The sequence below is a fragment of the Talpa occidentalis genome, unplaced genomic scaffold (assembly GCF_014898055.3).
Source record: "Talpa occidentalis isolate TD23 unplaced genomic scaffold, MPIMG_talOcc4v2.1 talOcc4.14, whole genome shotgun sequence".
Lineage (NCBI taxonomy): Eukaryota > Metazoa > Chordata > Mammalia > Eulipotyphla > Talpidae > Talpa > Talpa occidentalis.
Genome location: NW_023601433.1, coordinates 41,558,364 through 41,575,971, shown reverse-complemented (window position 1 = coordinate 41,575,971; position 17,608 = coordinate 41,558,364). Strand labels below are relative to the sequence as shown.

At 38.3% G+C, this 17,608-nt stretch overlaps 1 protein-coding gene across 1 annotated transcript in view; it reads right to left on the bottom strand.

Annotated features, from left to right (window-relative positions):
- Window positions 1-17,608, bottom strand: part of ERO1B (endoplasmic reticulum oxidoreductase 1 beta) — a 55,118-nt gene that overhangs the window by 35,632 nt on the left and 1,878 nt on the right. The window contains exons 3-4 of the mRNA XM_037509820.2: window positions 17,407-17,580; window positions 6,610-6,729 (exon numbers count right to left, since the gene is read on the bottom strand). Of these exons, the coding sequence (XP_037365717.2) occupies window positions 6,610-6,729; window positions 17,407-17,580 (294 nt within the window). The remainder of the gene's footprint in view (window positions 1-6,609; window positions 6,730-17,406; window positions 17,581-17,608) is intronic.

Sequence of the window (17,608 nt, the reverse complement as noted above, 5' to 3'; positions counted from 1 at the left end):
CCCACCCCCATAGAGTGTCTCTGGTTCATAGTTGTTTGTTGATTTTGATTTTTACTTTCTTATATTCTTTTTCCTGGTCTCTTATTTAAGTTTTCTAGATTCCTGCTATGAGTGAGACCATCCGGTATTTTTCTTTTTCTTTCTGGCTTATTTCGCTGAGCATGATCCCTTCCAGCGCCATCCATGTTGCTGCAAATTGCATGTGTTTATCTTTTTTGAATGCTGAGTAATATTCCATAGTGTATATGTACCACATCTTCTTGATCCAGCCATTTATTTTTGGGCATTTGGGTTGTTTCCAAAGCTTAGCTACTGTAAACAGTGCTGCTATAAGCATAGGGGTGCAGGTGCTCTTTGGAATTGATGTTTCTGTGTCCTTTGGGTAAATACCTAGGAGTGGAATTGCTGGATCATATGGAAGCTCTATGTTTAGTAGGTCAAGAAATCTCCACACAGCTCTCCACAGTGGTTGGACCAGGTTGCACTCCTACCAACAGGGCAAGAGAGTTCCTTTTTCTCCACAACCTCTCCAACATTTGTTGTTGTTTGTTTTTTTAATATGTGCCATTCTCACTGGTGTAAGGTGGTATCTCATGGTAGTTTTGATTTGCATTTCCCTGATTACAAGTGATGTTGAACATTTTTCCATATGCCTGTTGGCCATTTGCATTTCCTCTTCAGAGAAGTTTCTTTTTAGCTCTTCTGCCCATTTTTTGACTGGATTATTTTCTGTTTTTGTTGAGTTTCATCAGCTCTTTGTAGATTTTTGTGATTAGTCCTTTATCATTAGTGTTGTGTGCAAAAATGATCTGCCAGTAGGTGAGGTTTCTCTTTGTTTTAGTTATTGTCTCTTTTGCTGTGCAGAAGCTCTTTAATTTGATGTAGTCCCAGCTGTTTATCTTTGCCTTCACTATCACTGCTTTGGGTGATGTGTCTGTAAAGATGTCTTTGATGTGCATATCACGTAGTGTTTTGCCTATATTCCCGTCTACGTATTTTATGGTTTCAGGTCTTATGTCTAGTTCTTTAATCCATTTTGAGTTGGTTTTTGTGTATGGTGTGAGGTAGTAGTCAAGCTTCATTCTTTTGCATGTAGCAACCCAGTTTTCCCAGCACCATTTATTAACAAACTTTCTTTGCTTCGATGCATATTCCTTGCTCCTTTGTCAAAGATTAGTTGACCATAAATCTGTGGGTTTATTTCTGGATTTTCTATTCGATTCCATTGGTCTGTATGTCTGTTCTTGTTCCAATACCATGCAGTTTTGATGATTATGGTTTTATAGTATAGTTTGAAGTCTGGGAGTGTGATGCCTCCATTCCCTTCTTTTTTTTTCAGGAGAGCTTTGGCTATTTGGGGATTTTGGTGATTCCATATGAATTTCATCAATAATTATTCTATTTCTTTGAAGAATGACATTGAAATTTTTATTGGAATAGCACTGAATCTGTATATTGCTTTTGGTAGAATGGCCATTTTAATAACACTTATTCTTCCAATCTATGAGCAGGGGATGTCTTTCCATTTCTTTGTGTCTTCTTCTATTTCTTTTAACAGTGTTTTATAGTTTTCTTTGTATAGGTCCTTTACCTCTTTGGTTAGATTTATTCCCAAATATTTGATTTTTTTTGTTTCAATAATAAAAGGGATGGTTTTTTTGATTTCTTCTTCTTCAGATTTATTGTTTGTGTATAGGAAGGCTACTGACTTTTGTGTGTTGATTTTGTATCCTGCTACTTTACTGAACTGATTGATGAGTTGAATTAGTTTTTCTGTGGAGGTTTTGGGGTTCTCTATGTATATTATCATACCATCTACAAATAGTGATAGTTTGACTTCTTCTTTTCCTATTTGGATTCCTTGGATATCTTTCTCTTGTCTTATTGCTCTGGCTAGGACTTCCAGTATTATATTGAAGAGCAGTGGTGAGAGTGGACATCTTTGTCTTGTTCCAGATCTCAATGGAAATGCTTTCAGCTTTTCACCATTGAGAATGATACTGGCTGTTGGCTTGTCATATATGGCCTTTATGATGTTGAGGTATGTTCCTTGTATCCCAAGAATATCAAGGGCTTTTATCATGAATGGGTGTTGCACTTTGTCGAAAGCTTTCTCAGCATCTATTAATATTATCATATGGTTTTTATATTTCTTTTTGTTGATGTGTTGGATAACGTTGATTGATTTTTGGATGTTGAACCATCCTTGTGTCCCTGAATGAATCCTACTTGGTCGTGGTGAATTATCTTATGAATACATGTTGGATTCTCATAGCTAAATTTTTTTTTTTTTTTTTTAATTTTCTAGAGGCATGTCTTATTTATTTTATTTATTATTTGTTTTTTGTTTGGTTTATACATGCACTGGGTACAGTCAGAAGCACAGGAGGGTGAGAGAATTCACCAGAGCCAGAGCGGGGAGCAGAGCAGGCAGAAGGACCGAAGTACACTGCTGAGGGGAGCAGCGGGCGGCAGGAGAGGTCTGCGCGCCATGTGGACCCTCCTCCGGTTCGAACCGGCTGCAGAGGCTGCAGGCAGCTTCGCAACCCAGCGCTCAACCGCTGCGCCACCGGGAGGCCCACTCATAGCTAAAATTTTATTGAGGATTTTTTTGCATCAGTGTTCATTAGGGAGATTGGCCTTAGTTTTCTTTTTTTTGTGTTGCCCTTGTTCGGTTTTGGTATAAGTGTAATGTTGGCTTCATAGAACGTGTTTGGTATTATCCCTTCCTTCTCAATTTTTTGTAAGAGTTTGTGAAGGATAGGCACTAATTCCTCTCTGAATGTTTGGTAGAATTCATTTGTAAATCCATCAGGTCCTGGGCTTTTGTTTTTGGGGAGGTTTTTGATTACCATTTCAATTTTGCTGCTTGTAATTGGTCTGTTTAGGTGTTTATTTCTTCTTTATCTAGCTTTGTGTGATTGTAGAGTTGTAGGAATTTGTCCATCTCCTCCAGATTGTTGAACTTGTTTCCATATAACTGTTCATAGTAGTTACTGATTATTCTTTTGATTTCTGCTGTGTCCATTGTGATTTCTCCTCTTTCATTTATGATCCTGTTTATTTGTGCTTTCTCCCTTTTTTCCTTTGTGAGCCTGGCTAGGGGTTTGTCTATTTTATTTATTTTTTCGAAGAACCAGTTCTTGGTTTCATTGATCTTTTGGACTGTATTTTTAGTTTCAATTTCATTTATTTCTGCTTTGATTTTTATTATTTCTTTTCTTCTACTGGTTTTGGGGGTTTTTTTGTTGTTCTTTTTCTAGATCTTTGAGCTTCGAGATTAGGTTGTTTCTTTGAGTTCTTTCTTGTTTCTTGATGTGAGCCTCTATTGCTATATACTTTCCTCTTATTACTGCTTTTGCTGCATCCCATATTTAGGAAATTGGTGTCCTCCTTGTCATTCAATTCAAAGAATTTTTTAATTTCTTCTTTGATCTCCTCGTTAGTCCAGTGGTCTTCCAGAAGTGTGGTTTTTAATCTCCATGAGGTAGGAGAGTTCCTTGCCTTCTTTTTATGGTTTATTTCTAGTTTGATGCCTTCATGGTCAGAAAAGATGGTTGGTATGATTTCAATCTTGGTGTATCTGTTGATGTTTGTCTTGTGTCCCAGTATGTGGTCGATCCTGGAGAATGATCTGTGTGCGCTTGAGAAAAATGTGTACTCAGATTTTTTTGGGTTTAGTGTTCTATAGATGTCTGTTAATGCCATGAGCTCTAGATCCTTATTTAGAGCTTTAGTGTCCTTACTTATTTTTTGTCTCATTGATCTATCCATTTTTGATAGTGGTGTGTTGAAGTCTCCCACTACGTATGTGTTTTCTCTGATGTCTGTTTTCAGAGATGACAATAGTTGTCTGATATATTTTGGTGCTCCTTCATTAGGTGAATATATGTTAATGAGTGTTATTTCTTCTTGAAGTATTGTCCCCTTGATCATAATGTAGTGACCCTTGGGGTCTCTTTTTATCTTTTCGAATTTGAAATCTATTTTATCTGATATAAGTATAGCTGTTCCTGCTTTCTTTTTGGTCCATTTGCTTGTAGAATTGTTTTCCATCCTTTAACTTTGAGTCTATTTTTATCTTTTGTAGCTAAATGCATTTCCTGGAGACAGCAAAAGGTTGGATTTTGTTTCTTAATCCAGCCTGGGACTCTGTGTCTTTTTATTGAAGAGTTTAGTCCATTTACATTTAGAGTTAATATTGATATGTTAACATCTGTATTTGCCATTGTGTTTGTCTTTATTTTATTTATTTATTCTTTTAATAACTTTTTTTTTTTGGCCTTCTTTCATTGTTATTCGTACCTCTGAGGTTACGGCTTTAGGAGTCCTTGTAGTATTTTTTGGAGTGGGGGTTTAGTTGTAATGAAATTCCAGAGTTTCTGTTTGTCTGGGAAGGTCCTTATTCTTTCTTCATAGAGGAAGGAGAGCTTTGCGGGATAGAGTATTCTTGGTTGGCATCTGTTTTCTTGGAGTCTGTTGACTGTGTCCCTCCACTCTCTCCTTGCCCGTAGTGTTTCTTCGGAGACATCTGATGTCAGTCTGATTGGCTTTCCTTTGAATGTTATCTGTTTCTTCCCTCTTGTCAGCTTCATTATTTTTTCCTTGTCCTGGATTCTTGGGAGCTTTACTATTATGTGTCTTGCTGTATTTTTCCTTTCGTCGTGGAAGTTTGGTGTTCTTCTTGCTTCTTGTATATCTATTTTCAGCTCCTTCTTCACGTTTGGGAAGTTCTCTTCAATTATCTCCTTGAATATTTTCTCTGTTCCTACATCTCGCTACTCTCCTTCTGGGATTCCTGTAACTCTTTCCTCATGGAGTCAGATAGTTCCCGAAGTCTTTCTTCATTCTTTTTCATTCACACTTCTCTTTCCGTTTCTGTTTTGTTTTTTTTTATTTCTGTGTCTTCAAGAGTACTTACTCGTTCTTCCTTTTCATCTATTCTGCTTTCACTGCTTTTCCCAGAGTTCTTTAGCACCTCCATTAATTCTTTGATATCCTGCATTTCTTTTACTTTCCTCTTTAGGGACTCAACTTCATTCTTCTGATCGTTGATTATTTTTCCCTTATCATTGTTTTCCTTTATGGCTTCTGTCAGTTTTTTAATCACGGCAATTTTAAATTCTCTTCCTGGAAGACTCAGAAGTTCTTCCAAGTTACGGTCATTGCAATCTGGGGGGTGGTTTTCTTTTTGTGGTGTGCTTTTTTCCTGAGGACTTGCTGGGTTGTGTGTGGTTTTTCTACTCCCTACTGTCTGTTTTCTAATTTGCCATATGCATTGGGACACTGTGTTGCTGGTACTGGCCGGCATCTTGGGCGAACTTCCCAGCTCACCTCTGGCTCTTCCAGGAGCCATCTGCAGGTTTCAAGCAGTCTTTATTGAAGAAATGTCCCTGTTCTAAAATGGTGATGCAGTAAGCACTCCCTGCGCTCCCAGTCTGCCCCAGTGGTGGGTTCCCGCTCCCCCTCTGGGCTCTGACTGCAGGCCAGAAGGGGCCTGGCGTGGGCAAACTTCCCAGCTCACCTCTGGCTCCTCCAGGAGCCTTCTCGAGTGTCTGTTATTGATACAGGGATACAGAAATAGAAGACACAATCACAAAAAGGAGTAGGCCAGTACCTATTGACCTAAACATTTTATGAAGGGATGGTCTGATAAAAGGAATGCTTCCTCAACTGTGTTAAACCATTTGAAACTGGCGATAGTCAGCCATTTTGACCCCAAAATGTAATAAACAATTTCATATGTTTAAACCTGGGTAGTCGAAGGGAAGGAGAGAAAGCAGCTACCAATGCAGACAGATTACATATTTAATTTACAAATTTAGTGGTGGAAATTACAAAAAAGCAATTTTAACCTGTCTTATTTGTATGTAAAATGCCAAGAATAACAGATAATAGTTCATTTTTAGGTATAAGTTACTCTCTGCAGAACCTTGAACTGTCAAAATACTGGGTTTACTTTTTACTCTAAAAAATAAAGGACTAAGTTAGCCTATATAGAATCAGGGTTTAAAAAAGGAAATTATGATCAATTTTTAAAATAAAAAAATGTAAATCAAAGAAATTATAATCTCCATTAAATAATAAGACTAATAGCATAGGCAAAGCAAAAATACAGCTTTTAAAATGCTACTGGTTTTAATTTAAATTATCATTTCAATACTGCATCATTGCTTAATTTATAAAGATCTAGTGTGGACTATTGTCAGATTTAACAACCAATTCTACAATATTATGATGAATAGTGTTCTACCAGCTTTTCCAGTGGTCTGCCCAATAAGCTTGTGCTGCTGTGTACTTTGCACTGCTGACAATGCTAACAAATGACACTACACATGGTCAGCACAACTCCAAGCCTGGATAGGTGTATCTAGAAGGCAGGACCTAAGTTACAAGAGAGGCTGACAAAATAAGTCCCTGGCATTTTCAGCTTCTGAAGAGAAAGGAGTCTTTGCCTCAAAACCGAAACTGAAAGATGAGAAATTTACCAAACATAGGAAGAGGGTTCAGGTTCTTCCTGTTCAAAAAGATAGGTTTTCACTACAATACTTAATACATTTCAATGATAAAAATTATACATAGGGTGCTTTCCAAAGGTTATAACCATACCTTGTAATAACGGAAATAGTCTCGCTCTTGCAATTTTTTCATTTTGGGGAAGATTTTGAAGGTGTTGAAGTTATCAATGCTATCAACATCACACAAGCAATCATCCAGAACTCCGGTGACCTAAAAAAATATAGATAGATACAATTTAAAATATATGTTACTCAATTATTGATGAAATTCATATGGAATCACCAAAAACCCCGAATAGCCAAAGCTCTACTGAAAAAAAAAAGAAGGAAATGGAGGCATCACACTCCCAGACTTCAAACTATACTACAAAGCCATAATCATCAAAACTGCATGGTATTGGAACAAGAACAGACATACAGACCAATGGAATCGAATAGAAAATCCAGAAATAAACCCACAGATTTATGGTCAACTAATCTTTGACAAAGGAGCAAAGACTATGCATTGGAGCAAAGAAAGTTTGTTCAATAAATGGTGCTGGGAAAACTGGGTCGCTACATGCAAAAGAATGAAGCTTGACCACTACCTCACACCATACACAAAAATCAACTCAAAATGGATTAAAGAACTAGACATAAGACCTGAAACCATAAAATACATAGAAGGAAATATAGGCGAAACACTACATGATTTGCACATCAAAGACATCTTTACAGACACATCACCCAAAGCAGTGATAGTGAAGGCAAAGATAAACAGCTGGGACTACATCAAATTAAAGAGCTTCTGCACAGCAAAAGAGACAATAACAAAAACAAAGAGAAACCCCACCAACTGGGAGAACATTTTTGCACCCAACACTAATGATAAAGGACTGATCACAAAAATCTGCAAAGAGCTGATGAGACTCAACAACAACAAAGAAAATAATCCAGTCAAAAAATGGGCAGAAGAACTAAAAAGAAACTTCTCTGAAGAGGAAATGCAAATGGCCAACAGGCATATGAAAAAATGTTCAACATCACTTGTCATCAGGGAAATGCAAATCAAAACTACCATGAGATACCATCTTACACCAGTGAGAATGGCACATATTAAAAAAACTAGCAACAACAAATGTTGGCGAGGGTGTGGAGAAAAAGGAACTCTCCTGCACTGTTGGTGGGAGTGCAAACTGGTCCAACCACTATGGAGAGCTGTGTGGAGATTTCTGGACTTACTAAACATAGAGCTTCTATATGATCCAGCAATTCCACTCCTAGGTATTTACCCAAAGGACACAGAAACATCAATTCCAAAGAGCACCTGCACCCCTATGTTTATAGCAGCACTGTTTACAATAGCTAAGCTTTGGAAACAACCCAAATGCCCAAAAATAGATGACTGGATCAAGAAGATGTGGTACATATATACCATGGAATATTACTCAGCATTCAAAAAAGATAAACACATGCAATTTGCAGCAACATGGATGGCGCTGGAAGGGATCATGCTCAGCGAAATAAGCCAAAAGAAAAAGAAAAATACCGGATGGTCTCACTCATAGCAGGAATCTAGAAAACTTAAATAAGGGACCAGGAAAATGATATAAGAAAGTGAAAATCAAAATCAACAAACAACTATGAACCAGAGACACTTTTTTGGGGGTGGGGAGCGGGAGGGGAAGGATTGGGGTCAGAATGGGGCGTTTGCAATTGTATGGGGGAATATAAAAATAAATTTTTATTATTAAATAAATAAATCTTTAAAAAAAAATTCAGATTTTCCAGGAAAAAAAAAAACTTGATAGGCCTTCAAGAATCAAAAAACAAAATATCTATGATAATTCTATTTTTACTTAGAACATTCACATTTATTTCATGCATTCCACAAATATTTATTTTTAATTTTTAAGGAATAATTCCTTTATTGTAAGATTTTTATTTTTTATTTATTTTTGCATAGAAGAACTGGGGTGTAAGGCTAGCAGTGCTGGGGGGCTTGTTTAAAAAAAATAATAAAATATATGTTACTGATGTTTCACAACCTTATCAAATCTGTACTATTATGTTTAAAAGATACCTTATTCATTCAAGTAAATAAGTATTTGCTGATTAGAAAACCTAACATTAAGGCAGTCACTTTTTATTAAGCTCACTTAAAAACAACAGGAGAATTAGATATATCAGACCATTCTGAAGAGCTAAACAGTCTTGCCAAAAAGATATTAAATGTTCCTTCTCTTACCTAAAAATTCATAAAATCCATGTAGTCAATGGAATGTAAAGCAACTTCTTTCAAGAATAAGCTAGATGTCACAGACTTCTAGTCTACAGCAAATAATTTTGTTGTGGTAATCCTGTCTTTTCCTTACATCATAACTTACAGAACACTTATGTAATATGAATGGTGCTAAGAGCATTACCTATCTATCTTTATTCCTTAAATACCCTATGAAATGGGCATTGTTACCTTCATTTTACATGCAAGGAAATTAAGGCTTAGCAAGGTTAAAATTTTTCCAAAGTAGAAGTGAGACTTAGTGCCAAGTTCAACATTTTAAAATACGTGTTTTTACCGCTACTCAAAATATATATTAATTAAAGAGAAACTGATGTTTACAAAGAGATTTCAGAGTCCAAAAATTATATAAAACATTCTTCTGCTAAATTTAAGAATGGGATTCAGTGACATGCATAACTTTGATGAATCTTCAGGGAACTATGCTGAGTAAAATGTCAATCCCAAAGGTGACATGTGATTTAATTTATGCCACATTTTTGAAATAACCAAAACTTTAGAAATGAAAGACAAACAGATTGTTGGTTGCAGGGTTTAGGGACTAGGGTAGGGGATGGGAGCTGGAGAGAGGCAGCGGGGTACCAAAGTAGGTAGGTGTGGTTATAAAAGCGTGTGGTACTGTGTTCACACACACACACACACACACACACTTTCCTTCTGATTCAGAACTCCTAAAATCCTTTTAATTTCCCAAGTGATCAGTGGAAAAGGCATCTTTTGTTATGCTAATGAGGTGGCTTTTGGACTAGGTCTGAGGGTGGGGGCTGGTTGCCAGGAGAACAGAGGATGTGATTAAAGGACCTAGAACTTCTACCTACCCCCAGGATTCCACCACAGACCTCATCTCAAACCTTTGGGGAGGAGAAGACCAAGAATCTGGAGGTTCAATTAATCACCAATGGCCAAATATTTAATCAATTCTATGTAATGAAACCTCCATAAAAACCGAAAGGAGGGCCTCCCTAATGGAGCAAGGGGTTAAGACACAACCTATAAAGCAGTCTGCAGCCACCACAGCACAAGTTTGATCACCAGCCAGGGAGCAATCACATGGTGCAGCAGACCTCTCTTGACTCACAGGCTGCTCCCCTCAGCAGTGTGTTTCAGTCAGTCTGCCTGTTCTACTTCCCACTTTGTCTCCTCTCACCCCCCACACCTCTGGCCTATACCCCAGTTCTTATATGGATAAATCAATCTTTAAAAAAAAACAAACCTAAGGACAGTTTAGAGAGTTTCTGGGTTGGTGAACACATGGATATTTGAGAACAATGGAGCACTCCAATGGAAGCGCCACACTCTTTCCCCGTATCTTGCCCTAAGCATCTCCTCCATCTGACTGTTTCCAAGCAACGTACTTTGCTAATAAATCAATAATCCAGTAAGTAAAGTGTTTCAGAGTTGTATGAGCCACTAGAATGGCTCATAGATCCTAACTTAATCCAAAGGGGAAGGATTAGGGAACCTGTGCTTTATAGACAATTCATTAGCAGCACAGTACAGGTTAACAACCTTCACTTGTTACTGATATCTGGCGTTCAAGAGGGACCCCAAGTGGTAACTGGTCATTCAGAAGCAGAGATGTCTCAAGTGGGCATGAAGAGAGTGGTTTTTTTAAGACTGAGCCCTTAATCTGCAGACTCTGTAGTTATATCCTGGCAGATGGTGTCACAATTGAGTTGAATTTGTAGGACATCCAGTTGGTCTCTGAAGAATTACTTGGTGGTATGGGGGAACATCCTTTTCCACACTCACTGGAAATCTGGGTCCCAGAATGCCCATTTAAAGGGCAATGGTAAGGATTCCTCTAGTCATGAAACTGCTCAGTATTGACTATAATGGGGATATATGAATCTACATGTGTTAAAAGAATGGAGAACACACAAAAATGAGAAAAGTAAAGAAGAATCTGAATGAGTAGACTGTATCAACATCAATGTTCTGGTTATAATATTGCACTGTGTTTATAAAATGTTGCCATTGGGAGAACTGGATAAAGGGTTATCTTATTTCTCTGTATTATTTCTTACAACTGCCTGGAACCTATGATTACTGCAATTAAAATTAAAATTCTAAATGGGATTTAGTATGTTAAACATTATGTGACCTATAGGAGAATACATGCAAAAAAAGGATCAGAAAATTGAAAGCAGTCCTTCCTTCTTATGCTTTTCCTCTAGGAATGTAAATATGCCCCTAACCTCCCCACAACATAAAGAGAGCTAGTTTACATTAAGAATTTTGGCTCTGGAATTTTATAAGTTTTGCTATCCCACTTACAAGATTCCGTCTCTAACTACGAAAATCTTTTTTTTTTCCCCTCAAATTTCTTTTTATTTTTTTCTGCACAGAACTGGGGTGTAGGCCGGTGGGGGTGTGTGTGTATGTGAGAGAGAGCACGGATTCACCAGAGTGGGGAGCAGAATAGGCAGATCTACTGAAATATACTGCTAAGGGGAGCAGCTGGTGAGACAGGAGAGGTCTGCTGCACCCTAAGTGGGTTAGCTCCCTGGCCCTAGATCGAACTTAAGCTGTAGAGGTGACACTGCTAAGACTTAACACTTAGGCCACCAAGGAGGCCCTAATTAGCAAATATCATTCTATTATTCTAGCTTACTGTAACTTACAAAACTTCAAATTCTAGTCCCAAAACAATAAGGGGGAAAAAAAAATACAAATCAAAACTTTCTAGGTTTAGAAAGTATTTTCAGTGATTGCTCTTTCTCAAAAAAATTTAAGGTGTTGACTTTTAATTAGTACATCACCATCTTTTAGGCTATTTTAATTGCTGCAGAGACTGGGATAACTATACAAAATTATCATCTATAGACTACTAGTAAGACAAAACCTGTTGATCAACAAAATTTAAAAAACAAATGGAATATTGCCAATCTTTTAAGTCCCTCCTGAATTAGACCCATTTCCCTTCTCCTGAAGATTTAAAAAAAACTTATTTTATTAATTCCTTTACATTTCTTTATAATTTCACCATGTATGATGTACCCCTAATTTACAATTAGAAGTTTCTAACTGATGTACAATTAGAAGTTTTTATCATTTTGAACTTTAATAACAACAGGATCTAATGTGTGAATCCTTCTGTGATGTGTTGCATTTGCTAACATATGGCATATATCCAAAATGATGATTTTTATTCTAACTCATTCATTTTTATACTGTGTTACATTACATGAAAATACCAGTTTATTTATTCTAATGGTAAACACTCCATATGGTAAACACACAATGCCCTCCCTCCCAGATGCCCAAGTTTTAATTCCTGAACGGCCTGTGAATATGTTGTTCACATGAAAAAAAAAGTATTTTGCAGATGTGATTAAGAGTCTCGAGATGATAAGATTATATTGGACTATTCAGTGAGTCCCATACAAAAGCTCCTTAGGAGTATCAGAGTCAGGGACTGGAGGATGTGACGCTGCTGGCTTTCAAGATGGAGGAAGAAGCAACAAGCCAAGAAACATAACAGCCTCTAGGAACTTGTAAAAGGCAAGAACCAACTCACTCCTAGAGGCTCCAGAAGGAATGAAGCCCTGCTGACACCTTGATTTTAACCCAGTAAGACCTATCTTTAGAGATCAGGCCCTCAGAACTATGCTTAAGATTGCTTTAGGGCCTCCCTGGTGGCGCAAGGGGTTAAGCACCACACTATGAAGTGATCTGCAGCCTCTGCAGCATGAGTTCAATCCCTGAGTTCAATCCCCGGCCAGCCAGGGAACAACCTACATGGCACAGCAGACCTCTCCTGTCTCTCCCGCTGCTCCCCTCAGCAGTGTATTTCAGTCAATCTGCCTGTTCTGTTCCCCACTCTGTCTCTGGTGAATCCTCTCACCCCCACACCTCTGGCCTGTACCCCAGCTCTTCTATGCATAAATAAATAGATCTTTAAAAAAAAGACGCTTTAAACCATTAAGTTTGCAGTATTGTGATATAGGAAACTAACAGGTTGTTTCCAGATTTAGCTAAAGAACAACTTTTGTACACATATATGTAAAAATTTCCCCAGGTTATATGCTTAGGAGTGAAAGTACTATAAATATATGTTCAATTTTACTAGGAAGTGACAGGTTTATTTCTATTTACATATAGTAATATATACATCTCATTTACAATCCTACCAACTGTAGATGAGTTACTATTGAGTCATATCTTTGCCAATATTTGATATCTATGCTTTAACTTTTGCCAATCTATTAAGCATGAAATAGTATTTTTTTTAAAAAATTGAGCACAATGTTCTGTTTTATAAGATGTTTGTATTTCTTCTTGTATAAAATGCCAATTTTTTTGCTCATTTTTTTACTGAGTTCTTTTTCACACTGATATGCAAGAATCAATACTGCTTTTTCTCTAGTCTATTCTATTCTGAAACTCCAACAAGACATATTAGACCTTCATATACTCTATTCTTCATGTCCCTTTAGTCTTTTTTTTTAATATTTACTACCCAATTATCTTTCTGAGCTTCATTCTGAATAATTTATTTGCATTTATCCATTCATTTATTCAAAATATCTATTGAGGACCTAACATAAGCCTTTGCACTGTTATAAATGCTGGGGATAAAACTTAGGAAAAGAAAAAAAAACAGGAGCTCACATTCTTAGAAGAGGAGGGGGGGGAAAATGAGCAGAGTATACCCTATCAGATGATAATCAAGTGTTATGGAGGAATACTAGAGAATGAAGATAAGCTGCAGAACTGAGACTGCTAGTATAGAAAACAAGATAGTTGTGGAAGGCCTCACAGAAATTTGGGAGGTAGGGCAAAAAGTAACATTCCAGATTTGGGAAACACTAAATGTAAAGGCCTTGAGGCAATAAGCTTGTTCAGTGTTTTTGAGGAACAATAAGGAAGACAATGTAGTAGGTAAAAAGGAAACCCACCTAAGTCCCTCATTAGCATAAACTCGTATGTTATTGAAAAAGGCTCATTATCAATAACAAAAGGTATTCTTATTACTTAGGAAATTCCAAATATGTTAGGAGAGCTAACAGGAATAGAGGACAAAGACCAAATACATTTTTGTATTATATCACACTGAGTGCGGGAAGCCACTGGAGAGTTTCAAGCAGAGGATAAAAGAAGCAAGGACAACAAAGTGAAGTTGGAGGGTTCTCTTTTCTATTGTAAGGTTGGGGGAAGCAACAATTGAGAAAAGTGGACAAGCTGAATAAAGTGACACTTTAGCAGAAACTTAGGAAAGCAAACAAGCATATGAAGACGTGAGAAAAGTATGCTAGACAAATAAAATTTCTAGTCCAAAGACCTCAAAGAATATTTATCATGTCTGAGGAACAAAGAAAAGGGAGGTCAGTTTGGCTGCAGCATCTTGGTAAGAGAGAGCAGACAGAGTGGGAAGAGCAAATTTGAGGGAAAAGACCAGGAATTTGGTTTCTGATACACATCTAGTTTAAGATACCTATCAATCGTCCAAAATGGGCTGTAGAAAAGGTTATACAGACAGAGTTGTGAATTCCAGTCTGGAGGTTCTGAGAGTTAGTTATATTGGTGGTATTTAAAGCCAAGAGATGAAATTTGATAACCAAGACAAAGAAAAGCAAAGCCTGAGCTTCAAATGATTAGCAGTCAGGGCTGAGGGAAAATGAGCAAAAGGTAGCTATTAGGAAAATCTAATCTGTAAGACAGGTAGAAAAATCAGAAAATAGGTCCCTGAGAGACAAAAAAGTACTTTAAGTGAAACCGGAGTGAGTGATGATAAAGCTCAGGCTCAAAACCTACTGGCTCTAATAAAAAGGAAGACATTAGTTACCTGGACAAGAGCAAAGGTGTGGTAGGGGCAAAAGTCTGACTGGAATGGGCTGAAGAGAGGACTAGAGTAAGAGGGATAATCTTTTAAAAAGTTTGTATATAGAGAGGGACAGAAAAATGGAGCAAAGTCAGAAGTAGTATTTAAATCTTTTTAATAATAAAAAAAGAATAGCATGTATTTTATTATAGTAACAGTGCTTTAGAATAAGAAAAATTTTCTACCTAAAGCTTTCCCCAGCATGAATTTGGCCTACAAATCTGTATGAGCTGGTTCATGATTATAAATCCTCAAGGGAGTTTCTCCCCTGACCACCAGCAAGTTTCTCTCTACTTTCTCTTTCATTATGGTGGGGTCTCATTTCAGTTTCCTCTCTTGGGGCAGACAGTCATTATTTCTTGTCCATTCCACCCATGCAGCTGTTGAAGCAGAAGCTCAAGATCTTGAGGGTGTGGGGAAAATCCTCTGTGTAATGGTCTGGAACAAAATTGTGCGAATCCCAAGGTTCTGCTTTCTTTTTTCTTTTTCTTTTAGGGAGGGCGAAAGGCTCTATGTATTCCTTGATTTCATACTACCTCAAAAATACATTTAGAAAGATTTAAAAATATGTTCAACAGAAATTACTTCTTTACAAAAAGATTAACTGTCTTTAGTCCCTGTTTTGGCAAATACCACAAAGCAAATTTGCATTTCCTTTATATGAAAAAGGGGTTTCAGACCTACAAATACCTATTATGTGCTCAAAAAAAATTTATGCTTATATTTCAAAGAGAGATAGCCTCACTATTCATCTCAAATGATTTTTTATGAGCAGAATTTTTTCCCCAGAAAATCTATTTCTTTCCTTTTATGCTTTACTGTTTTTCTTCCAATATACAGAGGAGAAGTAAAAGAACTTAGTTCCACTTTTTAATTTTCTGGGTTTTCCTCTGCTTTATTTCTACACCACAAACTATACTAGAAAGGGCTTAGTAAGATTTCAGTCTAATCTTGTTCATTTAACAAATGTGGTATCAGTCATGTAAGCTCTTGAAACCTCAGTTATCCCAATGGTCCCACTTTGGGGAGATATTATCAAATAAAATGAGATCATATGTATTTAACAAGTTTCAGATAAAGGTACTATCTAAAACATGATCAAGCACTATATTAGGAAGTACCTCTGGAAATAAAAACCAAATATACTCACTTTTGAAGATTGTTGGGGACACAACCTTGAAAATATACAAATCTTTAACTACTGAACTATATATACTCATTTGGACATAATAAAATTAAAACTAGATACTCATTTGGATATAAAATTTAAAGTACACATGCAATTGTAAAACATTAATACATGTAATTAGTGGTAGGTGAAAAAAACTAAAGGGAATCTTCTAAAGTAGTGGCAAAGTACATGTGATACACAAAAAGAGAAAAATCTCAACCATACATTTAAATGTAAATTCCACTCAAAAATACCCTAAGTAACTAGAAAACAACTTTGCCAAAGACAATTTAGAAACTTTACATTTCATAAGTCTGGTAGACATGTACAGATTTGCTTTCAAGTGAGGCTCGAAACATAGGTCAAAAGAACTGCATAGTTACTTGCAAGGCTTGTTTACAATGCTGATTCCTGGGTAACATTCAGATCCACTGAATCGGAACATCTCCCGGTGGGGTGAGCATTTTTAAAACCAAAATTTTGTTCCTTTTATGTTTATCATTCATTTAACAAATACTTATAAACTTGGACACAAATTTAATATGCAGGCATTCTAAGCATTTAGTGCGGAACACCCTAACAACAAGAAAAAAGCGAATACAATTAGAAAAACATGTTTACCCTGTTACAGGTGCCTTCAGTTTTTCTTGGCAAGGAGCATTAATTGCTGCCAATGACATCCCTCCTCATTATCAGGCCACCTGAGGCACACTATTTCCCCTCTTAGCAGTTTTGCCACTTTGTAGCAGGTGCAGTCAAGGCACAGCAGCACCTGGCAGCAGTCTATTCAAATTCTACCGTATAAAAAAAGCAGCAAACACTTCGCAGAAGGCAAAAGGTTCTGCTCAGGTAACCCTCTGATTTCCAGCATATTCAAAACACTCGTGTAACATACACTTCACAAAGACTCATTTCCTCCAGTCATCACCTCTCTATTGACAAAACCATAGGGCCCACAGACCCCCCAAGTATCCTACTTGGGCTCACCACTTAGCAGACAGTAGAAGTTCCGCGAAAAACATAGCAGTCCTGAACGAGGGAAGACGCCAGAGCAAAATCCAAGGGGACCCTCTAGCCCAAAAGTTCACGGGAAATTAAATCTTTATATGCCCCCTCCCCAATCCACTCTGATCTTGCAGGGCCGCGGGGTCTGTCACCTACTCCCCACCAGCCCCCCTAACTCCTGAAAGGGAGGGCTCCACCATTCCTAAGCGTGCTCTCCTTGCAAACCAGCTGATGCTGTTTACATGCCGGTCGCAGTGCTCCCGCCACACTCCCAGCTACTTAAAAAAATTAGATTAAAAGCGAAAACACCTCAAGGGACCGTCACCATCTTCCTCTTTTTACTGCCAGTGACCGTGGATGTCGCCATCTCCCCCACACCGCAAGCGGCTCGCAGACGTTTCCTAGACTGTCAGGTTTTTAGCCCCCAGGTCTTTCCCGCTCGCAGAAACTACAGCGGGGTCGGGGTCGGGTCGGGGTCGGTCGGGTCGGGTCGGGGTCGGGTCGGGTCGGGACGCGGCCCTCCCCCGCCACAGCCGCTACTGGTTGGCGGCTGCCGCGCGGGCGAACGTTCGGCCGGGGTCCCCGCCCGGACATCTCCGGTGCCTACCTGGGCCTCGACGACGCTCGGGAGGAAGCTCAGGGTGACCAGCAGCTTCACCGCGGCCGCCGCCCCCCGTCCTGCGCCGGCCCGCCGGACCCCCGGCTCATGCTGACCTCTCCCCTCGCCGCGGCCGGCCGGGCCCCTCGGGGCAGGGGAACGGCGGGCGGCTCGGGCGACGACCTAAGGGGACGGCTCCCGGAGGCTGACA